The 22,679-nt window shown below is 40.9% G+C and overlaps 2 protein-coding genes across 5 annotated transcripts in view; both read right to left on the reverse strand.

Moving 5' to 3' along the window:
* drp2 (dystrophin related protein 2) overlaps positions 1 to 6,909 on the reverse strand; it is a 176,026-nt gene extending 169,117 nt beyond the window's left edge. For all 3 annotated transcript variants that reach the window (XM_080308321.1, XM_080308312.1, XM_080308322.1), the window contains exon 1: positions 5,415 to 6,909. The gene's annotated coding sequence lies outside the window, so the exon portion shown is untranslated. The remainder of the gene's footprint in view (positions 1 to 5,414) is intronic.
* Positions 6,910 to 7,244: 335 nt separating this feature from the next.
* Positions 7,245 to 21,838, reverse strand: cenpi (centromere protein I). 2 transcript variants are annotated; one of them, XM_026145397.2, is made up of 20 exons: positions 21,558 to 21,838; positions 18,236 to 18,373; positions 17,631 to 17,749; positions 16,971 to 17,078; positions 16,743 to 16,791; positions 16,554 to 16,600; positions 16,238 to 16,327; positions 16,022 to 16,150; positions 15,545 to 15,688; positions 13,066 to 13,186; positions 12,704 to 12,798; positions 12,439 to 12,556; positions 12,126 to 12,190; positions 11,840 to 11,949; positions 9,895 to 10,030; positions 9,401 to 9,525; positions 8,882 to 8,930; positions 8,232 to 8,447; positions 7,844 to 7,885; positions 7,245 to 7,680 (listed from the first exon to the last, which is right to left on the reverse strand). In XM_026145397.2, the coding sequence occupies exons 1-20, from the start codon at positions 21,718 to 21,720 to the stop codon at positions 7,546 to 7,548; spliced, it is 2,199 nt and encodes a 732-aa protein (XP_026001182.2). In that variant the 5' UTR covers positions 21,721 to 21,838; the 3' UTR covers positions 7,245 to 7,545. The 2 variants fall into 2 exon arrangements, with proteins under 2 accessions (XP_026001182.2, XP_026001172.2); XM_026145387.2 differs by having other exon boundaries at positions 8,232 to 8,450; positions 21,558 to 21,836.
* Between the last annotated feature and the right edge of the window lie 841 nt (positions 21,839 to 22,679).

Below are 22,679 nucleotides of genomic sequence, written 5' to 3' on the forward strand. Positions count from 1 at the left end.
GAACACAGCGTAGGGTCATGTGTTAGTGGTGGGAACAGTCATACGGTTATTGTTCATGTGTTCAACAGCAGAGGGGAAGAAACTGTTCTTGTGGCAAGAGGTTCTGGTGCGAATGGACCGGAGCCTCCTGCCTGAGGGGAGCAGGTCAAACAGACTGTGTCCAGGGTGAGAAGGGTCAGCTGAGATCCGAGCTGCACGCCGCAATGTCCTGGAGGTGTACAGGTCCTGCAGAGATGGGAGTCTGCAGCCAATCACCTTCTCAGCAGAGCGCACAACACGCTGCAGTCTCTGTTTGTCCCTGATAGTGGCTCCAGCGTACCACACGGTGATGGAGGAGGTGAGGATGGACTCGATGATTGCAGTGTAGAACTGCATCATCGTCCGTGTTGGCAGGTTGAATTTCTTCAGCTGCCTCAGGAAGTACATCCTCTGCTGGGCTTTCTTAATGACGGAAGTGATGGTGGGCTCCCACTTCAGGTCCTGGGTGATGGTGGTACCCAGGAAGTGGAATGAGTCCACAGAGGTGATGGGGGTGTCAGTCAGGATGATGGGGGGGAGTGGAGCTGTGTGCTTCCTGAAGTCCACAATAATCTCCACTGTCTTCTGGGCATTCAGCACCAGGTTGTTGTGGCTGCACCAGGACACCAGACGTTCAACCTCCCTCCTGTAGGCAGACTCATCCCCGTCCGAGATGAGTCCGATAACGGTGGTGTCATCTGCAAACTTGATTAGCTTGACAGACTGGTGGGTGGAGGTGCAGCAGTTGGTGTACAGGGAGAAGAGCAGAGGAGAAAGAACACAGCCCTGAGGGGAGCCGGTGCTGATGGTCCGGGAGTCCGAGACATTCTTTCCCAGCCTCACATGCTGCTTCCTGTCCGTCAGGAAGTCAGTGATCCACCGGCAGATGGGATCAGGCACATTCATCTGGGAAAGCTTGCCTCGGAGATGGTCTGGAAGGATGGTGTTGAAGGCAGAGCTGAAGTCCACAAACAGGATCCTGGCGTAGGTTCCTGGGGAGTCCAGATGCTGCAGGATGAAGTGTAGGGCCATGTTGATGGCGTCGTCTACAGACCTGTTGGCTCTATATGCAAACTGCAGGGGGTCCAGGAGGGGGGCCGTGAGGGTCTTGAGATGGGAGAGAACTAGGCGCTCAAATGACTTCATGACCACAGATGTCAGAGCCACGGGTCTGTAGTCGTTTAGTCCAGTGATCCTAGGTTTCTTGGGGACAGGGATTATGGTGGAGGACTTGAAGCAGGCAGGCACATGACATGCCTGCAGTGAGAAGTTGAAAATGCCAGAAAACACTGGGGCCAGCTCGTTTGCACAGTGTCTGAGGGTGGCAGGAGACACACCAAATTCATTGCCCACAGTCACAGAAATTTTGGTCATGCTGTGGTATCCAACCACTAAGGAAGTTTAGCACGGCATTCAAAGTATTCAGTCAAAAACAATGATCAATGATTAATTAACTTAACACTCAATAGACAGGAGCCTGGCAACTGTTGCAAGTCTACGACTAAGACTCAGCTACACAGACAGTTATTGTTGTTAGGATCAGTTCAGTGTTGGATTTGCATTTTCATTGTAGGAATGTACTACAATTTCACTGCACTTAATTTTAACAGTGCTGTCAGCTAACAAAGCTGCCCTAAAGAAGAAGACGCAGAAGTGGCGATCAAGGTGCCACTTCTTACTGAGTATATTCGCCTTCTTCTTCTTCTATACTGTCACAGATGACATCTCTTCCAGTCAGATAGTCTCACATGTTCTCCGCATGCAAACGAAAACCTTAAACTGAAAAAAGAAGACACAAATGTAATTTACAAACTGCAAACTGAATGGATTTTTGTTGTTTAGTCAAAGCTGTTTTTCATGCTGTGCAAGAAGGAGTAGTATGAAATGGTTTCATCTGACTGGAGGAAAATGAGCCCTTATGTCTGCAGCTATGGTATCTGTGTGCAGATTCCAATGGGATTACAGTACATTATTGCTAATTATACTTATGTAAAAATGAAAGGCAGCCCACATTAATGTCACTTTAAATACTGAAAAATTTAGTCACAAAAGTGCCATTGCTAAAGATATTCAGTCTGGCTGCATGGAAAACAAATCACTGAGGTCCTCATCTTGCCCACTGGAGAGCAAGGTGATATCAATAAGGTCAGAAATGTGGTCAGTGCTAATAAAATCACAAAAGCACTCTGTCCAATTCAACTCCACGAGGTACTATTGAGGTCTCAACCTGTAAATTCATCTCAATGTTCCTCTTTGTAGGAAGAAAATACGAGACCAGACTGATTATTCATGATCACAGCATCTGAATCTGACCTACAGTCCCTTGTTCATTGTAAACAAAGAAAAATCTTCTGGATAAGAATATGCAATGTCACTACAGCACTTGGTAGGTTGCTAATTCTTAACGCTCTGCTAGAGTTACTGGAGACCCGGGGCAGACTTTAACAGAGGATGACATTTTCAGATCACTCTCCTGAATTAAAAAAGGAGAGAGAATAAAAAACACGCCCGAGACAATCTTTAACACAGTTTGCTTCCTACATAACATTATAAATAATGCAATCCCGAAATGCATTCTTAGGATTCATGAGAGGAGATTTAAACAAACCATGAAAGGCATCAGCTTTCCACTTTGATTTTGGATTAACCTTGCACCCTCCCAAAACTGTGAAAAGTTGTACAAATCAGAAGGGAAAAATGCTAATTCCCAGCCAGGGTTGGTGTGCTACTGAGCATGGATGTATGGAAATAAAAGAATTTACAACCTTTTACAATTTATCCATCACATGCTGTTGAGAGTGTCAAACCTGGTGGTGGTCAGAGGACCCGGTGGCGCCTGTGTCCGGCAGCCTCGCCTCTGTCAGTGCGCCCCAGGGCAGCTGTGGCTACAATGTAGCTTGCTATCGCCAGTGTGTGAATGTGTGTGTGAATGGGTGAATGACTGAATGTAGTGTAAAGCGCTTTGGGGTCCTATGGACTAGAAAAGCGCTATACAAATGCAGGCCATTTACCAAACCTGTTAATGTAGACTTCTAAAAAGGATAAAAGTCAAATGTCTCAAAAAATTCCCCAAAAGTAATGAAAATTGTTTCTGTTTGATGTCTAAAAACGAATGCATAAATGTTTCTAAACGCTACTAAAAGCATCCCAAATGGATTAACAACTGTAACAGTCGTGATTCACTGATTGAATAAGATAGCTTTCCAAGAGACTGTACAGCCAAGCGGTTGTAAATGTGGCCAAACCAATTGTTTGACATGAATTCAAATCCACATATTTGCATGCAACATGACGGCTGGTGTCAGGGAAGAGGTACTTCAGAAGTACTTCAGCTGACAGGGCTGCGAGTGCGTAGCAGACATAAAAGGTTGGGAACCCCAACCTTTACATTATCTGACACAGCGGCAGTGGCGCCGTCCTCTCCAGAATGAATAAATGACATTAAAACAGGAAGACGCTGAATGATTTCATCTATATTCCGCTGAAAACAGCTTGAGGGAGAGTGTGGAAAATGCATAACATGAAACATGACCAGCAGGCATGTAGAAGAAGAAAGGCGCTGAAAATAGAACACGCTCATAGTCCTTTTAGAGTCTTTCACAATTATAGCTCATCACTGCGTGGAGCCTTAAGAGTTCTGCCAAATCTGACTACAAAAGAGAAGCACACGATATGTGAGCTGCTAGGGCACATGCTACCATTATTAAACCCGCTACGTGGATTTATTTTTTAATATTACAGATGTTTTGCAGCTGTGCTCAAGATCAAAAGCTGTGCAATCCTGTCATCAAATCAAATTGGATTTCGGGAAAGAAAAAAAACATCTGATGGGCTTCTGATAGCCTTTGTGCTTGGAGGAAAATGCTCTTTCAGTGTAAGTACAGGAAGGTTACTGACCATAAAAATGCTCCAAGTGAATGCAGATTGATATAGCTGGAAGGTCCTGCAGAATGACAACATTAAAGCCATTTTAAGATGAAATTCCTCTTTGAGATAGGACGTCACTCCAAGCCCTTTTGGGAGAGAAATATTGTGCGGCTCTTTTTCTTTACCAGCAAAATAAACCATTTAAAGCTCAGAGAGACATTCAGTTTCAACCTGGACTGGGCCATGAATAAGAGTTACCGGGCTTTATGATCACAGATGAAAGGAAAGGAATAAAAGAAAATATCACGGGCCTTGTAAGAATGAGGGAGAGCAAGGCTTTTGATGTTGAAAACCAAGATTCTTTTTTTTATATTTAACTGATTCTTAGAATAGCCATCACAGCCAGAATGTGGACACAGGAGCAGTGATAATATGGCAGATTTTTGAGGCAATGTCAGTCAGTAATAATGCAGAATATCCATAAATGAAAACTAAAATTGAGGCCAAAATATGCCAAACGTGTCATAAAATCGAAAAAATAAACTTTAGCATAGTTTGTGTTGACACCTGTCAGTCAGCTCGGGAGTAAGAGCGGGTTCAGATGTCATTTAGTTAGTGGGGATTTCATTTGGTTGACATTTGGGTTTAAATATAGGCTGCTGCTGCTGCTGTCACGTCCACGGAAGCGCACAGGATTACCTTCCTCTCCTCCAAATATATTCCCTAAATTATCCCACACTGTGTTGCATTCTGGGGCCCTGAAAGGAGTCTCGGGGCTTAAGACGCACACCGTGTAATTGTAACCATAATTACTCGCGACATCCAGAGTTCAAATCCGGCTCAACACCTCAGCCTGCCATCACACGTCAGTCTCCACCCATACAAACTGATGAGGCAGAAAAGCCCTATAAATTTTTCTTTCTTTCTTTTTCCCTGCAGAAAGCGACACTCGAGAGGCAACTTGCAGGGGAAGAGGAGAGGGATCTGACAGGCTCTTTTCCTGTGAGCTCCACAAAACAAGCGCTGAGCGCACACTTAATCACTGTCTTTGAAATTACTTCCTTTCCTTCGCAGTTAATGAATTGATAAAAATGTGGTCTGTGCACAGCCTCATTCATTCATTCATTCAAAAGAAGAAGAGGCGAGAAAAGTCGAAAGAACAGTAGAGGTTGCCTAAACGCCCGACACCTTTTGATCTGGCAGCTCCACCGGTCAGAAGAGCGCGTACACGGTGCATACACAGGTTGTAGCCCTGAAGCTCATCCGGCAAACCTCATCCATCACACAGATGTCTGGTTTTAAAAATACATCTGGCAGACTGCGACCAGGACGATGGCCAGTACTCAACTGCAGCAGCACAGCCAGTTTCCATCTCAACACGCACAAGAGTAACCCAAAGGCAATTTAAGAAGCCAGTTACTGTCAACACCGCGTTCCTCTGTTTGCTCTGAATGTGAGGGTAACCGGTTGAACACATTTCCTGCAGTAATCACTTAAGAAGAAGAAGAACCCTTGAACAACAATCTTACCTTTCTCTCCCTGGAGCGAGGATTTGGCTCAGCTTGGACTGACACGGCTCAGCTGCTGGCGAAGAAGACGCTGAAATAAATGAGCTACTCCGGTGGATGCAGCCGCGACATGAGCTGAAGAAAGTGAGGAGAGCAGCAGCGCAGAAGATTTGAAACGGCGGAGCAGCGCAGCGCTGTACCGGCGGCGGAGACTGTGCCTCTGACGCTGACATCAGAGGGCTGCTTTAAGGTGGCTCCGCTCGTTCACATCAGCGACACGGCACACGCAGGGAGGCTTCCAGGCGCCCGGTTTAACTATCGCAGTAAAGATTATAAGCTGCGAATAAAATGAAACTGTAATAGAAAACTTGCGTTGTTGGAGCTGAGGTGGGGGATCGGTGGGAGCTGAATGGGAGCCGTCCAAAGAGAGCTCAGGAAGTCATTTAGCTCAAGGTTGAGAGAGCGCGCGCACAGCTCCGCAACTCTTCATCATTTTACAGCAAACCCAAAACTTCAGTCAAGCCTGGAAGATGTGAAACAAAATTCCGACTTTCGGTTTTTCCTTCCAACCCAGTTCTGGGTTATGTCAGCCACAAAATATCAGCAAACAATGAGCATAAACCTTTCTGTTATAGGTCCATAAGTACGGAAAGGATGGCGCACTTCTAACATTAATGGAGAACTACTATGCTCATTTCCAGCCTTATATTTTATTCTTGGAAACCAACAGATTAGCTTTGCATGATCAACAGTTCAAAATAAACGCTAGTCACCCTTTAAACCAACTTTTCTCTGATTGGCTGCCCCTGTCAAACAGAAGATTTGAACAGCAGGTGGGCGGGGCTTCTGTAGTTGGAGTTTGCTGTGTGCCTGAGAGGGTCACAGTAAATATATCCCCACTTGGATGCCGGTTTAGCTCATTTGGTAGCGCAGGTGACCCATATGGCAAAGGCTAATTCGGACACCTGGTTTGAATTTACCTTGCTCGATCCTTTGCCCAGATTTTTTTATGTTATTGCAATAAAGGCCAAGAATCTACCTTAAAAAAAGGGTATTCCTCTCTAAACATTCTGTAGAACAAACCATAGATAAACTTAGCATTTAGGGATTATTTTCATATAAACTGACCTTATTATTCAAAACTTTGGCCATGTTTATATCAGTGTGTGGTCTGTAAAGGTACAAGAAAAAAATGAAAGAAAATATAAAGTACTGGAGAGCGCAACACACTGCACCATGCACAGCACTCCAAGGATGCAACCACGGGGTTTGAGTCAGTGAGCTTTCATTTCCTCAACAAATGATGAAATTAATAATTTGTTGCATAACCAAGATACACTGTGCTCAGTTCGAAAAAATTTTCCCAAGGGTCCACTTGAGCTCAGGCAGTTCTCTGAATCTTTTAAATTATCCTGCAAACTGGGTTCTATCCAACCTTCATAGGGTATAACCAAAAAACTGAAATAAAAAGAAAAAAAAAAAAAGAATTCAGCACTGAGTATGTGGGAGTTTTTTTCAATTGCTTTTAGAAAGTATTTTCTTCAATAAACTTCAAAATTATCCTGAAATGAAGAAATGTGGACAATATACACACACGTGCACAACAGAAGTTAAACATTCAAGATTCTGACTTAGGATAAAATAAAAAAAGAAGAAACTTCAAGTCCACGTAGTGCTTTTGTTTTGTTTTAAAGCATTTAAAAAAAAATACAAGTAGGGTATGATCCAGGTTGGCTCGCACCGAAATTAGACAAATACCATTTTATAATGGTGGACTAGAATTCACGAGAAAGAAGCAAAACTCAGGGATTTAAATTATTTTAAAATAAACTATGAACTGTGAGTGCTGTGTTCTTTAGAAACAACAGGTGTTATTTATTTGCATAAAAAAGGAAAAGTCTTACACTTATTTATTTTTCAAGAGTGCAATTAATAGGTTTGCAGCTGACAAGCTGTACAAGGGGGAAAAAAAAACACATTATGCCATCATTGTTAAATGTACAAGACAATAAGGACAGATAAATGTATTTACATAAAAACGACTCGCACACTTGGAAGAGGCGAGGGGAAAAATATGTACAAGTCTTTTTTTAAAAAGGGGGGATATAAGAAGCGAGTTGGTGCTTTTTTTCTTCTCTGCCGGGTTCAGCTTCTACCTCCGCTGTGCGTCAACCTGACCATCGTCTGCTTTCAGCTGCCAGCTGATGTTACTCTGAACAAAATGTTTAAGGCCGTCATAGCCCTGAGTGAACAAATACTCCAGGTACCAATTCCATGGCTTGGAGTGCTGAAACACACACACACAGAAACATGTCAGGTCAGATTGCAGACATCTGAAGATTTGTGTGATCAAAGATGTCTCTATTAATCTATGAAACATGACCGATGCACATCAAACTACACCTGAACTTTATTATAAATGCAGGGAAATGAAAAGGAACCTCTCATACCTTTATGGAATTGAGGTCCATGTCCTTTTTCCCCGGCCAACACTGATGAAAAGAGAACATTAATATTTATCGACAGCCAGCCTTCGCGAATCTCACAGGATCACTGCTGGATGATGCAGTTGGACCCAACCAAAAAATAAAAAAGGTGCGGATATTATTAAACTTGATGAAAAACCCCATCTCACGCTGCACTCATTAATAATAAAATCTCCTTCTGTATTAATGCATCATCTGTGAAAGATACATTAACACCACATTTAGCTGGTCTGTAAGATGAATAACCGCGCTGCCTGCTGATTCAAATTCCCTGTGCGGTATGAAAATAAGCATGGGTTTTACTGTAGAATGTAGGATTCAATCCAAATCAAGACAAATGACGCGCACTCACCTTCTGGTGAAAGTTGACCGCGTAGCTCATGAAGGCAGGATGGTGGACGAGGTCGAAGCTCGACCCGTACTGTGGCACGTTACTCTTGAGAAGCAGCTCCTCTCCCAGCTGTACGCCCATCCCTGGATAAAACATTCTGGAGTTCCACAGGCAGTTGACCATGATGACGACGTAGTGGTTGAACTCACGGAAAGTCTGGCGGCTGATGTGAAAGGCCTGCTGAGAAGCACATTTCCAAAAGGAGAAACTAAGAAAGTGGAGTAAGAGTATAGCCGAACTACAGAGATCTGATGCTGCGATGATTAATCTGAATACCATTTACCAAGGCTGTTTTACTTAATAAAGGCTGCCAATGACATTTTCAGGCACACATACTGGCTTGACTGACATGTACTTTCAAATTCGCAGCTCACAGTGACTGCTGTAATAAAGGACAACTTTAAGTTCACATCTGAGAAGATATTAAAGTCACCAGGTTTAAGTAGATGCTTGTAGACTCCTAAGGAGCTTTACTATTAAATCTACGAAAGTGAATGAAGGGGCAAAACACAGAGAGAGCATCGACTAAAACATTAAAGCAGAAAATTAATGTATAATATTGTTCACATGTTCATTTTCACATAACAAAAACAATAAGCATCAATCTTTACCTCTGTCACTTTCTCTTGGCTCTTGGCTGATGTCAAGTTCACTTTGTACCTGATGAAAATAGAAGAAAAATAAATAAATAAAAGCAATGGACCAGTGGCCTCTGTGATCATAAATCACTGCACAACAGCCAGTTCTCTATGGTCAGTCAAAACACACCGTGCAATTACGTTTTAATTTTGGAGTCACGGCTTTTTACTCTTAGCTTTGGTAAAATTATTTTAAAACCCCAGGGTGTACTCAATTAGTTAGGCTATAAGGACGTGTGTTATTAAAGCCTGGAGTTATAAATGATACTAGAATTCCACGTAAGGAAAGAATCTGGGCTTTAGGGTATTGCCCCCTGGCCTCCATCATTAATAATGCCTTAACATGCAAGTTCAATTAAGCCATTTGATTCCAATTCAGTCCCTTTATCAAATATGTATAAGCAGCATATGACATACTACATTTAGGGCATTGCTAATGTATGCATTAAGATAAGCTTATGGCAGCTTCCCATAGAGGTGCTGAGCACCCACCTGTGCATGATGTAGGCCAGTCGGTCCACGCTGACGGGGTCAGTGGCAAACAGGGCTGGGTAAAAGACTCCAGCTGGAGGCATCACTATGAGAGGGAGGCCATACTTCAGAAATGTGTCACAAACCTGCGGGAGGAGAAAAACATGTAACAAACACCCACAGAGATTAAAAACGTTAAAGCAGAGGCTCAGACATAGAATATGCATCCCCGCTGAACCTTTTAGAAAGAGTGTGCTCTGCTACAAGTTGATCTTTAAAGCTGTTCAGGGAATCTCATGTTCTCTCCCTCTACTTGCATTTTGCTAAATAAGACTGGGCTTGTGTTTTTAAGGTGTCAGACCCTACAAATACCATCATTCTGCAAGGTAGGGGTGGTGAAACATCTCGAGGATGTTTTATTTTTTGTGTCACTATATAGAGACAATAACAAATCGCAAACACAGATTATGACAAAACAGATAAAATCATTAACTCCAGCTTCTTCTTCTTTTTACCGTCTCATAGAAGTCCAGGACGAAGCTGAGGAGGAGACAGTGACAGCCTTCAAGCTGAAGGCCCACAGAGGCCAGTCGACCCACAAAGTGAATCAGCTCCATCACCGAATCCTTAAACCCCGACAGAGTCATGTTTCTGGAACACAGGGCAAAAGAGAGTCACTTTACCCAAAACGGATGTTAAATGACACCTGTGACAGCCTTTAACTCATGTCCTTTGAAACTTTGTTGCAGTTTTTCATATAAAAACACAGGAATCTATCCAAAGCAGCTCACTGCAAACACAAATGACAAACACTGAATCAAACAGATACAAACACAATGCGTGATCAATGATTTCTTCAATGAGTTGTACACTGGGTAAATACCACAGGTGAACTTGGAAATGGCACTGAGTAAAATGGATCTTTCCACTGACTGAAGGCATTTATTGCAGGATTAAACAAGTGATGAAGCTCAGGCATTTAAACATAATTGACTCGTACGCCACCCTTCAATTTGGAAGCTAGAAAATCGTTTCCCTGGAATATTAAGGTGCCACTTGTTCCCAAACAAATTTCAAATAAAGGACTTGTATAAACGAGCTCAAAACCCAAAGGGAAAACATACAATAAAGACTGATTTGCTTTAGCTGCCAGTGGATAACAGATGGATTCAATTCAAGATAAATAGTTGCAACATATACAAATGTCAGTTGTCTTTCAAGATTTAACGTAATCAAAAATTAAAAAAAAAAAGTTGCAACAAGAGACTTGACATTTAACTTAATTTGCCAATAATCAAAATTAAAACTACTGTTTTGTCCTTGGGGAAAAGTAATTAGTCAATTAAGGCACAATAAATAAAAAGCCAACTTCTATGAGAAAGCATTTCGTGACACAAAGTACAAGTTTCAAGCATCAAGAAAGCAGGAAGCAGATGTAATTTTATAATTAGGTTATCATATTTGGCACTTTAAGTTCTCAGAACATGGGTGTCTAACCAGATATCCGCTATGTATTACATTACTTGGCCTGCAGGATGTGTCATTCACTCCCTAATAAACTTAAGCTTGAGGTCTGGCTTCTTTCTCTTTACAGTTCTACCAATATTCAAAAAATCCCATCTCAAAGCAACAGTGAAAAACTATATCATGGATTTTTTTTTTTAACTTCTAGGCTGAAAATCTATAATTCCATATCATCAGGTTGTTCTAAAGGCTTTCCAAATCTAGGATTACATTCAAAATCATTTACATACAAAGCCTTGAATGATCAAATTACATCATCATATTTTAAAGACCTCTTAATAATTTCGAACTTTCCTTTCTGATAAAGCCTATAGTTATGGTTTAAACCGAACCATCCACTGCTTATACTCCTACAGGCTCAGGCGGAACCTCCCATGATGTACTGAGTGTTTTGTTTCGGTACCTCTCTTTTCTTTCCTCTACGAATTTCTCACTATTGTAAGCCATTAACTTCTGTCTGCACTCTCCTGTAGTTTGTGTTTTGTTCTGTTTGCTGTTCCTGGTGTTTGTATTTTCCTCTGCCTTGTCTTCAGCTGTTGGTCGTGCTGACAGTTTTTACTTCCACGAGCAAAGCCTGTAATCCTGGAGAAGCTACGGAGAAAACAACGGGGTCTCAGAGCAGGAGCTGTTCCAGCGATCATCGTGGAGAATGTGAGGTGTTTGGACAGTACTATGGATGAGCGCGGTGAGCTGACTGAGCCCCACGGGGGAACACAGAGAGTGGAGTTTGATGTGCTTCATGGAGTGTTGCAGCGAGGCACTGACACACTCATACATACGATTCTGCTGCAGGACTCTGTCTTCCTCCCTACTTTCTACTGCATGCTAACGTCAGATTGCTAAATCATCCAGGTTTACTTCCCTTGAAGTGACTATTGCTCAGAAAACACGCTATATACATGGAACTAAATATAACTGAACAGATGTGAAACTCACATGGACGTGTGGCTGTTGAGGCTGATGTCCAGGTCGTCTTCCAGAGCATAAATGGAGTGCCAGGTCAACCACTTCAACAGCATATTGTTAAGACACTCCATCAGTCCACACTGCAGAGATACAAACACGAAAGAGAGAAAAAGAACCAATTATGCAGCTTGTTAAACACTGAACTACTCAAGGGCTTTGTTGCGCTGTTTTTCACTACTGCATTTTTTTTCCTAATAACTTTGAACAGTAATGGGAGCAAGTTTGATCTGTTTGTGTCTGCGAAAGAAAAGCCTACCTTGAAAAACAGCGAGGATGTGAAGAAAAGCTGCATGAGAGGCTCAAACAGAAGCCTTCTGATCTCTGAAGGGGGAGACAAAAGGTCACTATTGTACCTGACGTACAATTCAATGCGTTACAGTTCCCTACATAAAGGACAAAATGACAGCTTGCTAAGATGAGAACATGACTGTGATTTTATTCAAGTGCACGACAAGATCAGAGAGAAAACCTGTGTTATGTAAGTGTACGTTGACAGACATAAGGAGAGAAAATTGAGCTGTGAAGAAAGACGGTCATAGAAAGCAGTGATCTGTGGAGGCAACACTCACGGGAACTTGGAACAACCGGAATGTTGCTCAGCAGGCCGAGGATCTGCGGACGGAGTAGTGAGCCGTCCCAAACATTCAGAAATTTATAGAGGAAAACCTCTGAACTGGAAAAGCCCTCCTGTTGGAGAAAATTATGATGTGAAATAAATCTTTGGCTCAGCGTTGGTACACAGCACGTATCAGGTACGCGTGTGGCGCCAGGTTAATGAGCATCAGAAATAATGACGATGTCAGTGAGCTGTGGACGTCGCTATCAGGGGCTCACCTGCAGAAAGTGCTGTGCAGACAGCAACTTGTTCAAAAACTGGAGAGCTTCTTCTGAAGTCTGACTGGGTCCTCCATCGCCACAGAATAAAAACTCTTTAAAAAATACAGTCAAAAAGGGTATTTACTGCGTGAAAAATTCAGAGCACTACAAAGAGGACAGCAGGAGATTTCAGATGCACTGCATCTTCACACGGAGACATATTCTCATATGTCTTTAAACCCTTCTGTAAAAGAATCCCTTTAACATGGCAACAAAGTTATGTTGGGGTTCAGCTCAAGGTCAGCTCTGCTTTTCCTCTAACTTCTAGAAAGAACATGTCACAGCAGTTATGTAGTGTGTAGTGTGCGTTCCCGACTTACCTTCGTGAAAAGCGTAGCCTAACCAGAAATTGAGGCGAAGGAGGGCAGACTCATCCTGCACACAGTCCAGGTACTGCAGCGCCAGACTGGAACCCAGCAGCGAGCCCATCTGAGCAGGCAGCTGGTGGAAACACAAAGCAAAATTATGATTAAGAAACTAAAATAACCAGAAAGACACATAAAGACAACAGGTACACAGAAGCAAAAAACAAATAAACAAACACAGAAGCTGAAATAAATAAGAGTGTAAGAACCAACAGATGATCGTGTCCTTATCACAGGGTTGGCCACCAATCTAATTTTAAGCCAGTTCCTCGGTATCTGGTAATCCCCATAATGGCAGTACTGGGACACTTCTTCCACCACACTGGATAGTTTATACAGTCCCTTATTGTGGCTGAACAGCTGCCTCTCAATATGGGGACTTTGTCAATTTAATACACGAATTAGAATGAGAGAAAGACAGACTGTAAATGGACACAACTCAGCTCTTCAGTAATTATGGAGCAACTGTATCGTTAAACTGAAAAAGCACCATTCTGCTTTTGACAACAAGAACGCCGGCCGTGAGGGAAATAATCAATGATCCTTTGTCAATGCCGTAACCGAATAGTTTTATGAGGGAAATTGATTGTACTCATCTGTCTTTCCTAACACGTGGCAAAGCACCACTCTCCCTGCCATAAACACATTTGGCACCAACGCCCTCCAAGCCTTATTGTCCACGTTTGCTTTGTGGGCAGTGAAAGAGGTGAATTTATGTAGCATGACGCATAAAACCCTGCAATCCTTTTAAAATGACTTACATTGGTTTATCAGGTCACTGAATCTGCAGGGCAAATAGACATTTATGGAGAGGCCTCTCTAAATGACCATTTGCTTTGCAACTTTGTCCAATGCATTACTCGGATACATCTCCACTAACATCCCTTGCTTTCATTACTCATAAAGGACAAATAACACGCTGATGATATCTGTAAAAATAAAAAAGCAACAGCCTGTTTAAAAAACAAATGACAAGCACTCTGCTCATGAAGTCAGTTTGTGCTCTAATATAATAAACAGCCACAGGCCACTTACGCTGTGGTTTCTCTAGGTCAAAGTTTTTAATGGCCAAGCACAATAAACTCATACAAATACAACAGTAACACAGCGCCACCCTGTGGCCCAGAGGATATATCACAATTTAAACACAGCTACTAAAGGGAAAAAAATTCTTATGGACCAGTCAGACTTGAGGTGTTGTGCCATTTTGCATCAATAACATGTCTTCTTTCCCACTTGTGAAAATAAAAGCCCAAAATACACATTTAGATATTTTTACTGCACTTTCTCTGCTGTTTAAGCAAAGTAATAATGTTGGATTTTGTGTATGTAATCAAATGGTGACGCTTCAAGTGTATGTTTAAGTAAAGAATTTATTTTACTAGTACATTATAATTGTATAACATTCTATAAATACTTGTACTCTGATCCAAAAATCCTCACTTCAGTAGCATATCCAAACTTTCCAATTTGATATCTATGCGCCCAAAGTTTTTACTGAGTCACTCAAAGCCTGCTGAACTGGTGACTTAAATGTGATTTGATCCAAGATCGGGATTTCTTGCCAATTTACACGCATAATTTAACTGGCAATGCCCAGTTTGCATATTTAAACATAAAAGAAAATTCCTAATACAAAAAAAAACTTCTGTAATGTAAGTAGTCACCTGAGGAAGTTGGTATTTTTGTTATACGCCTGTTATGAGACCCCTTAAAAGGACTTCTCCTTCTCTTTTGCCTTTCTTGTGAACCTGCTGTGGGGGCTCAGTATGAGATGCTGCATCTTTACATATATATTCCTTATGAAAAAGCCTGTTTAAAGCCACAGACAGCTGGAGTCCTCACGACAGAGTATTCTCTCCTGTTTTACTTCGTCCAAGTCCACTTTAAACTTGCTGCCTGGGCGCATGCATAGTTGACGAGTTATAATATCAGTTCTCCACAGGTGAGTTCCTTGCACTCACTCTTCAATGACGAAATTTACATGATAGGGACCCAAGCAGACACAAAACGTATAAAACCCGTTTAAGCCACAAGTTCTTGCCATCCATTCAAGTAGCCAGTGTACTTGTTCTAAAAGTGAAAAAGTAATTTTCATTATATATTCTCTTTTCTCTTAATTCCATGTTAGTAGTTTAGATCATAGATTTGTCTTTTGCTTCACTATTAGGCCATCCTGAGACCGCAGTGTTCCTTTGACAGCTGTCATCACTGCTGGTGTTTCTTGGTAGTTAGGAAGAAGGGATTCTCATTTTCCTGCTGCATCTGATTTACTGGGACACTTCAGTGGCCAACTAGAATACATTATATTCTGTTGCTGAAATGATTTACAGCTGATCTGTAAAATTGAACTAGATAAGAGGAAGCAACACAGCGAAAGAGTGTCGGCACTTGACAGATGCAGAACTCTGAGATTTATCACAGGAGAAATTACCTCTATACGATGCATATTTTCCAACAGCTGAGCAAAAGAGTGGAGCTCCACCAGTGGGACCATCCTTCTGCTGGAGGACTGCTCAGACTGAGCTTCTTTGTTCAGTGCAGGAATCAAAGCAGGAAATTCCAGGTGGCAGTGTTTCTAAGAAAGAAGCAGAAAGTAAAAAGCAAAGGAGTTAAAATCATGATAAACTGCTTGAATACAAATAATTATGTATCTCCTTTGACTAACAGTTCAAAACACAATGATAATGAACGGAAGGGAAAAAAGCATCAGGCAGCACAAGAAAATGTACAAAGTAATCAAGAAAATGATCTGCAGTGTACATCTGAATGAAAATATGCCAATTTTTTTTGCTGGCACAAATAAAGTACACACTAATGTGAACCTCCAACAAATGAAAAGCTGGGAAGGTACTGTCAGGCAGCAGCAGTAGCTGACGGTTGGCTACAAACCCAATTAAAAGATGCATACCCTTTTTCTTGGGTTGGTTTTATCCTTGTTTGTGACCAGACTCATGCTGGAAGCGCCTTGCAAACCGTTCCTCTTCTGGACAGCAATCAATGCTGATTGCCAGGGAGAAATGTGGTTCCTAAACCCACTCTGCAACAAAAGATGAAAACCACCATGTTTGCTTTGTTTTCCAGAGAATGGTCGTATTCCAAGAGCAAGTATGTTTTAGGTACAAACCTTCATCCGTGATGGAATGGAGAGTGTCACCAGTTCAGGGCAAAACACTTTGTAAAGTGACAGTAGGTGCAGGAGGAAAGGCTGTCTTCCCTGAGAAGAAAACAATAAACAATCAGTCCCATCTTTGTACTCTGCATCACATTTTTTGTTTCTTTCATAATGAGATGCGCGACATGGGCAACTGGAGGGTAACTGTTTATGGGAAAATTGTGCCGTTGCATTTCTGCAATTAAATTCCAAAATGATTCTCACACTGAGGAAGGAAATAATGAAATTCACTTGATTAATGACGACATCAAAACTGCAGGATGCTTACCAGTTTAGATTGTAGTTCCAGTAGCTTCCTGACTCTGAAGACTCGCACTACCGCGACAAAATGAGATGTTAAAAAACCTCAGAAAAGTGATGAGGAAAAAGGTGAAACAAAGAAGTAAACTGAAAAAAGGGAGAATAGTATTTTCATAGTATAGGGATCTGATTTCAAGGATAAAAGTATTTGGCTTACCGCTTTCCTTTCGGGTCAAAAGGTACAAGAGATGGCAGATGAAAGGACACTGAAAAATTTTGACAACATGATTAATCAATTCACACCTTTAAAACATAACTATTTATCTTGCCAGCTGTTAAAAACACAGTCCAGCTTAGTGAAAAGCGTGCCTGACATGTGTAAATGCCATCGGATTTGTCTAAACAGTCATTTCAACCCATTATTATAAAGATCGCCAGCACTTACCAGATTTTCATCTGTGACAAAGTTGAAGATGAAGCCATAAATTGCTCGTAGCTGGTCCTTTGCATCAATCATATCAAATACAGTCAATACCCACTTTATGAAAAGAACCTGCATGGAAGAGAAGTAAGTTTGATGGTCGTTAATGTCACACTCTTATCAAATAGAACAATGAAATTATGTCTTCAGTGTGACCCCAGGAATAAACAAGGCATAAAACTAAACAAGTCTGAACTTCAAAACACACCAGAAGAACTTCAGAAGTGGAGTATTTGAGCCTGAGTTGCATTTTATTTTGAAAATTGGCTGGTATCTCTTAACTGCTCCTACATCTCACTTCCTGCGCTTTTCAGCTGCTCTTTGGAATCCCAAAATATACCTTGTGCTAATTTTAGTGTGGCAGAGCTGAAAAGTTGGACTTGGTGGATTTACAATCATTATACTAAACAGACACGACTGGAGCTCAAACAGAGCTGCAACACAGCCAGACTCACGCGTTCCCTGGACAAATATTCCTCCAGACAATAATTAATGAACAGAAAATGAGAAGAAGCTTTAGGCACATCAAACAAAGTTTTACTGCCCCAAAAGTTAACTGAATCCCTAAAGAAGGATTGGAAGTTATAATATTTCCTTTAGTGCAAATATTTTACGTGCACTTACTTGAGTGCTGATGGGCATCTTGCCAACGCTGAGCCAAACCACTGCTCGAACAACAGCCTCCTGTGGCACCACAGAGGCAGGAATCAGACACTTGAGCACCCGGACACATGGAGAAGTCCCTGCACAGAAAATTCAGAGCAAAATTTATCAAAAGAAGCCTTAAAGAGTGCAGAACGACGTAATATCAAAGACATTACCACACATTTTTTCACACTGTCCAAATGACTGTACAATTAAAAGAATGAAACTCACATCACATCGATTAGAAATAATAATTCTTTATAAACTATACAATTAATATTATATTACTATATAGATCTTTTCAATTAACCTTCACAATATTATATTGTGGAAGACTACAATAGATCTGTTGTGCTTATGCTCTCTTTTTCTATTGACAGTACAAAGACTGGCAGGTTTGGTGAATTGTTGTTTTCAATTAAGTGTGTCTTCAGTTAAGTGTGAAAAGTGTAACCAAAAGTACATTTGCTAGGTCCTCAATCTGACAGACTCCTGCTCTCTATAATTCTGTTACACAAGCCCATCCTCCCTGCTGGAAATTCCCCAATTTACCCAGTTTGAGGCTGATGCAAAGACAGTCTTACCCATACGGAGGCTCATGGCAAACTCCAGCATAATAGAAACTGCTTCTGGGGGAAGTCCCTGACTATAGGCCACCTTTTCCACTTGCACCAGGTTCTTCTCCAGCTCATCATTCCCCAGAACAGGAGTCCCTGCTTCAACTACACGGAGGAGAGGTGACATTGTATTAAAATGTGTACATTTATATAAATGGAAAAAACACTTACACTGATATTTCCTAAAAGACTTCAGGAAAGACATGATTCTAAATTGCCCATAAGTATGAATGTGAGTATGAAAGGTTGTCCGTCTCGATGCGTTAGCCATGCGACAGACTGTCAATCTGTCCAGGGTGTACCCTGCCTCTCGCCCTATGGTAGCTGGGATAGGCTCCAGCCTACCCTCATAAGGACCAGCGGAAGAGAATGGATAGATGGATGTAAACAGTTTTATGTAAAGAAGTGACTTGCAGGGCCTTAAAATGGAATGTGTTAATGAGCTGAGAAGCAAACAAAACAAAACAAAAACATAAACAAAACAGTTTCACACACTAGAATAAGTCAGCAACTTTGATATCGGATGACAGGGTATGAGCTGATATAAACAGTTTGCTTCATCAGACCCCCCAGAAAAACAGTTTATTACATGTTTACTCACTGCGACATAAAAACTGTCTGTTTTCGCAATTTAGCTCAGTGTTAAATCCATCATCAAATATTCACGCATTTGCTGGCTTCTCATTAAGAATAACAAAAACACACCACAGCGCTGCTGTCATCTAGAGTCAAATCACAGAAATAATTTAGACTTTTCCTGGTTACAAGGACATTGGGGGTTATTTAGATACAACACAGCTCCAGGGTGAAAATATTTGTCAGATTAGTTAAAAGTAATAACAAATTAGTTGGCTGATGCTAGACAATGTTTGATGCTTTATTGCTTACATGCTAAAGTATTTAATCAGAAGGTGTGTGGTACATTCCTTTTTCTGCATTTTCAAGAAAATAACAAAAAATACATTAAAAATGTGAAGACAAAAACAACTAAAATGATCTAAAATAAAACATCCAAGTGATGTCAGTCTCTTGAATCATTTCATCCTTGAATCCTTTTATGCCAAGTTAATTAATTAATGCATCCAATGCCTTTTAAGATGTTTAATAAGTTGCAGGAACCAGGGTCACTGTAGGCAAGTAATTCAGGAATGCATCACTAACAGTGCCTTTAACCACTTCATCACTAGCACTAAATAGAACTAACATAAAATAACAAGAATAAGAACACAGATGGTGAAGATATGGAAGAGAATCCTGGATGAATAATTAACTCATATCTAAATATTTATGAGAGATACTAATTTCTGGAGGGAAAAATAAAGCAAAGAGTCAAAAGAGCACAATTAAAGAAATATAAAGACTCTTGAAAATCACATGAGATGGTTCAAAATTCAATACAACACAGTTTTTCAGTCCTGTTGTCATGCACCACAAATGTTCAAAGTCATGCAAAAACCAAATCATGGGAAATCCACTTGTACTGGAAAGAACTGCAGCTCCACATATTCTTTCTGGTTAAGAAATGCTACACTAATGTCTAATCGGCTAAAAGACTATAATAAAGGTTGTGCTCAATTATTAAAAATGATGAAGTTAATCAAATTTCTGACATGTAGTAAAGCATAATGTAGTGTGTTGAAAGCCTTTTTACCCAGTTAAAGTTACTTGTGACTGCCGTAGGTCTATACTTTCCTGTTCATGTAAATACTGGAATGTTTGTGTTTTCAATGCTGGCTTAATACTAGGTCTGACAGAAGATTGCTTACCTGCTTGTTTAAAAATAATGATGATTACCCGTCAGTAACTACAAGTTACATCACCACTCCATTGGCTGCAAGTGATATTTTAGTTGAATATTTACATCTTAGGTTGTTTAAAATTACTATAAGACTCTTCTAACCACCTATTTGAAGGAAATCCTCCACATAAGTCAACAGATTTTGAAATACTTAGTTCAAAAGAAAGCTATCAATCTACTATATTTGTCTGGGTTATTGATTTAATGCATTAACCCTGTAGCAAACTGGTGGTCTGTCCAGGGTGTACCACACCTGTCACCTTATGACACCAGGGATAGGCTTCAGGCCCCGTGACAATGAATTGGGTAAGCAGACGATAAATCGATAGATGCCCCGATGGATGGTTGGTTTAACCACATAAATCTTTTAGAACAAATTAATCTATGTTTTCACTGAGAATGTAAGAATAATAGCCCTGTGATACAGTTGTGACTCACTCGCTGTCAGCTATGACACGGAAAGGGGCAAGTTGTTAAGGAAATGATTGGATGAGATGGATAGTAAGAGTGACTATTTTTCCATCTCAATTCAGCGAAACCTCTCAGGTCATGTATCAACTTTTCGTCCATGATTTCAGGATGAATCCAAGTCGCTTCAAAATCCTAAAGCTCTACTCCAAATGCTCCCTTTTACATATGTTAACATAAAATATTAGAAGCGCTTTAAAATATGCAGAATTCCAAAGCCCACTGTGATCCCAGTAAGTAAGACAATCAGCTTTCTGGCAACCTCCTTAAAAACTGAACTGCAGGAGATTCATAAAAGTGGAAAATATTCCAGAGCTGTATTACCTGATTAGACAACACGCGTACCCTAATAAAGAACTATATGTGCACCACATATAAACATCAAGGCCATCTTCATTGACATGAGCAGCAGTCAATTAACTTCTAAATATGGCATAACTACACCGAACCAAAACCTGCTTAGGGGAAGTGGGAAGACGTTTTTTCAAAATAAAAGATTAGATTATATTACTGCAAAACATACAGTAACAAACTTTGGGTGATGAGTAGAGACTTTAATCAAATCCAGTGAAATACATATTTTAATTTGTTTAGCTCACAACGACTATGACTGACTTAAAATTGCTTGAAGTAGAGCTTCGAGATAATACGAGTCCCACAGACGTATTAGAGTATTTTCCTCATTCTTTCTTGTTTTAAAAGAATATCCATGCAATCAAGTGAGAGGTTTAAGCGAGCTTGCTGACCCCTTTGTGTTTTGGCACGACACAATGCCTGTTACCTAATAGCCAAAGACGCTGGTATTTTGGCTTCCCCGGGGTCCCAATGCTAATACAGGGGAGGCGTATGCTAGCTAGCTGCGTTACACGCCACATTAAATACAAAAGTAACGAAATCATACACTTTTTTTTTCAGGCCTCGTTGGATTTTCTCCATCTGTTTTCTGCTGAGGTTAAACACTGTATAGTTAGTAACAGTAACGCCACAGCCTGTTGTTGGGCGGAGGTTTATATTTAGACGTACCGTCAGAGAAGTATTTCAGAGCTAAAACAAACGGGTCCTCCGCCTCGTTCTTCCTCCTCTCCTTTTCTGCAACTCTTATACTTCTGTTACCGCTCCGACTGGACGCAGATTGGTCGCTTACAGACGATTGGTCTGAATCCGACAGATTTTGCGTTGCTGCCATCTCTACATTGCCAAAACTTAAAAACACGGTAACCCCCTTCGTCTTCGGCCATTCAAACAAAACTCAAATCATCCGCGCGACCGTTTGCCCTGCGCTTGCGCAGTCTGGGCTTCCCGTTCTGTTGCTTCGCGGGAGTTGTAGTCCTTTCGTCTTCCACCTCGCTGAGTGCCCATCGTTATTCTGTGCCTCATAGTCACTGGTGTAGATTTGTTCTTCATAATAAATGTTTTACATTTTTAATAAAGTGATGAACAGAATACAAAGGGACCGGTCAGATATCTTAAACACTCTGTGAACAAAGAAGCTGACACTCTAAAATTACTCAGGTATCTATGGGTTGCATTTATTTAAGAGCCGCAGGCCTAAAAAAACTGGACCCTATTTTGAGAAAGCAAAAATAATGCTGTGTGTTTACCCTAACTGTATGCATAGCAAGCCACTACTGCTCACTCTGTTTTCAATCCGTTATATGTTTGTAAAGCACATTTTTTGTGAAAATGCAGTTTACATTCATATGACACTTATAAAGAACTACAAATTACAGATTAATTACAGATAATGAACTTAAGGAGGGTTAGAAGCCTTCATATCAACCTAGAAATAGCTGATATATAGGCTATATCAGTCTTTTAATTTACTTTGGTGCTCACAGCAAAAAATCTCACTTCATTAATGAAGTTACATTTTAGCACCTCATATCTTGCCAGCCATTCTTGAATCCTGTAGCCTTCAAACGCTTTGTCCAAAATTAAATACCAACACTTCTGAGTCTTCCTACATATAGACGCCAGATCCTTAGTCGAATGCAGTCTACAGTGGGAGGACAATATCCCAGATGTATACAATCTTTTTTTTTTGTAGAACAAAGCTATTTTAATGCCCTTCTTGACTCAACTCCAGAGGGATTTATTTCTCCTCCCTGTATCAAACTTGGCATCTTTTGATTGTTTTAGGCAAAT

The sequence above is a fragment of the Astatotilapia calliptera genome, chromosome 2, assembly GCF_964374335.1.
Source record: "Astatotilapia calliptera chromosome 2, fAstCal68.1, whole genome shotgun sequence".
Classification (NCBI taxonomy): Eukaryota; Metazoa; Chordata; class Actinopteri; order Cichliformes; family Cichlidae; genus Astatotilapia; species Astatotilapia calliptera.

What these genes read in the sequence shown, in the direction of transcription:
- cenpi (XM_026145387.2), bottom strand. Translation starts at nt 21,720, where the DNA reads ATGGCAGCAACGCAAAATCTGTCGGATTCAGACCAATCGTCTGTAAGC. An exon ending in TGCCATGAGCCTCCGTATGG is followed by an intron (nt 17,750 to 18,235) that starts GTAAGACTGTCT and finishes TTTTCTGTGCAG; the next exon opens with GGACTTCTCCATGTGTCCGG. An exon ending in CTCAACAGCCACACGTCCAT is followed by an intron (nt 10,031 to 11,839) that starts GTGAGTTTCACA and finishes CCTGTGTTCCAG; the next exon opens with AAACATGACTCTGTCGGGGT.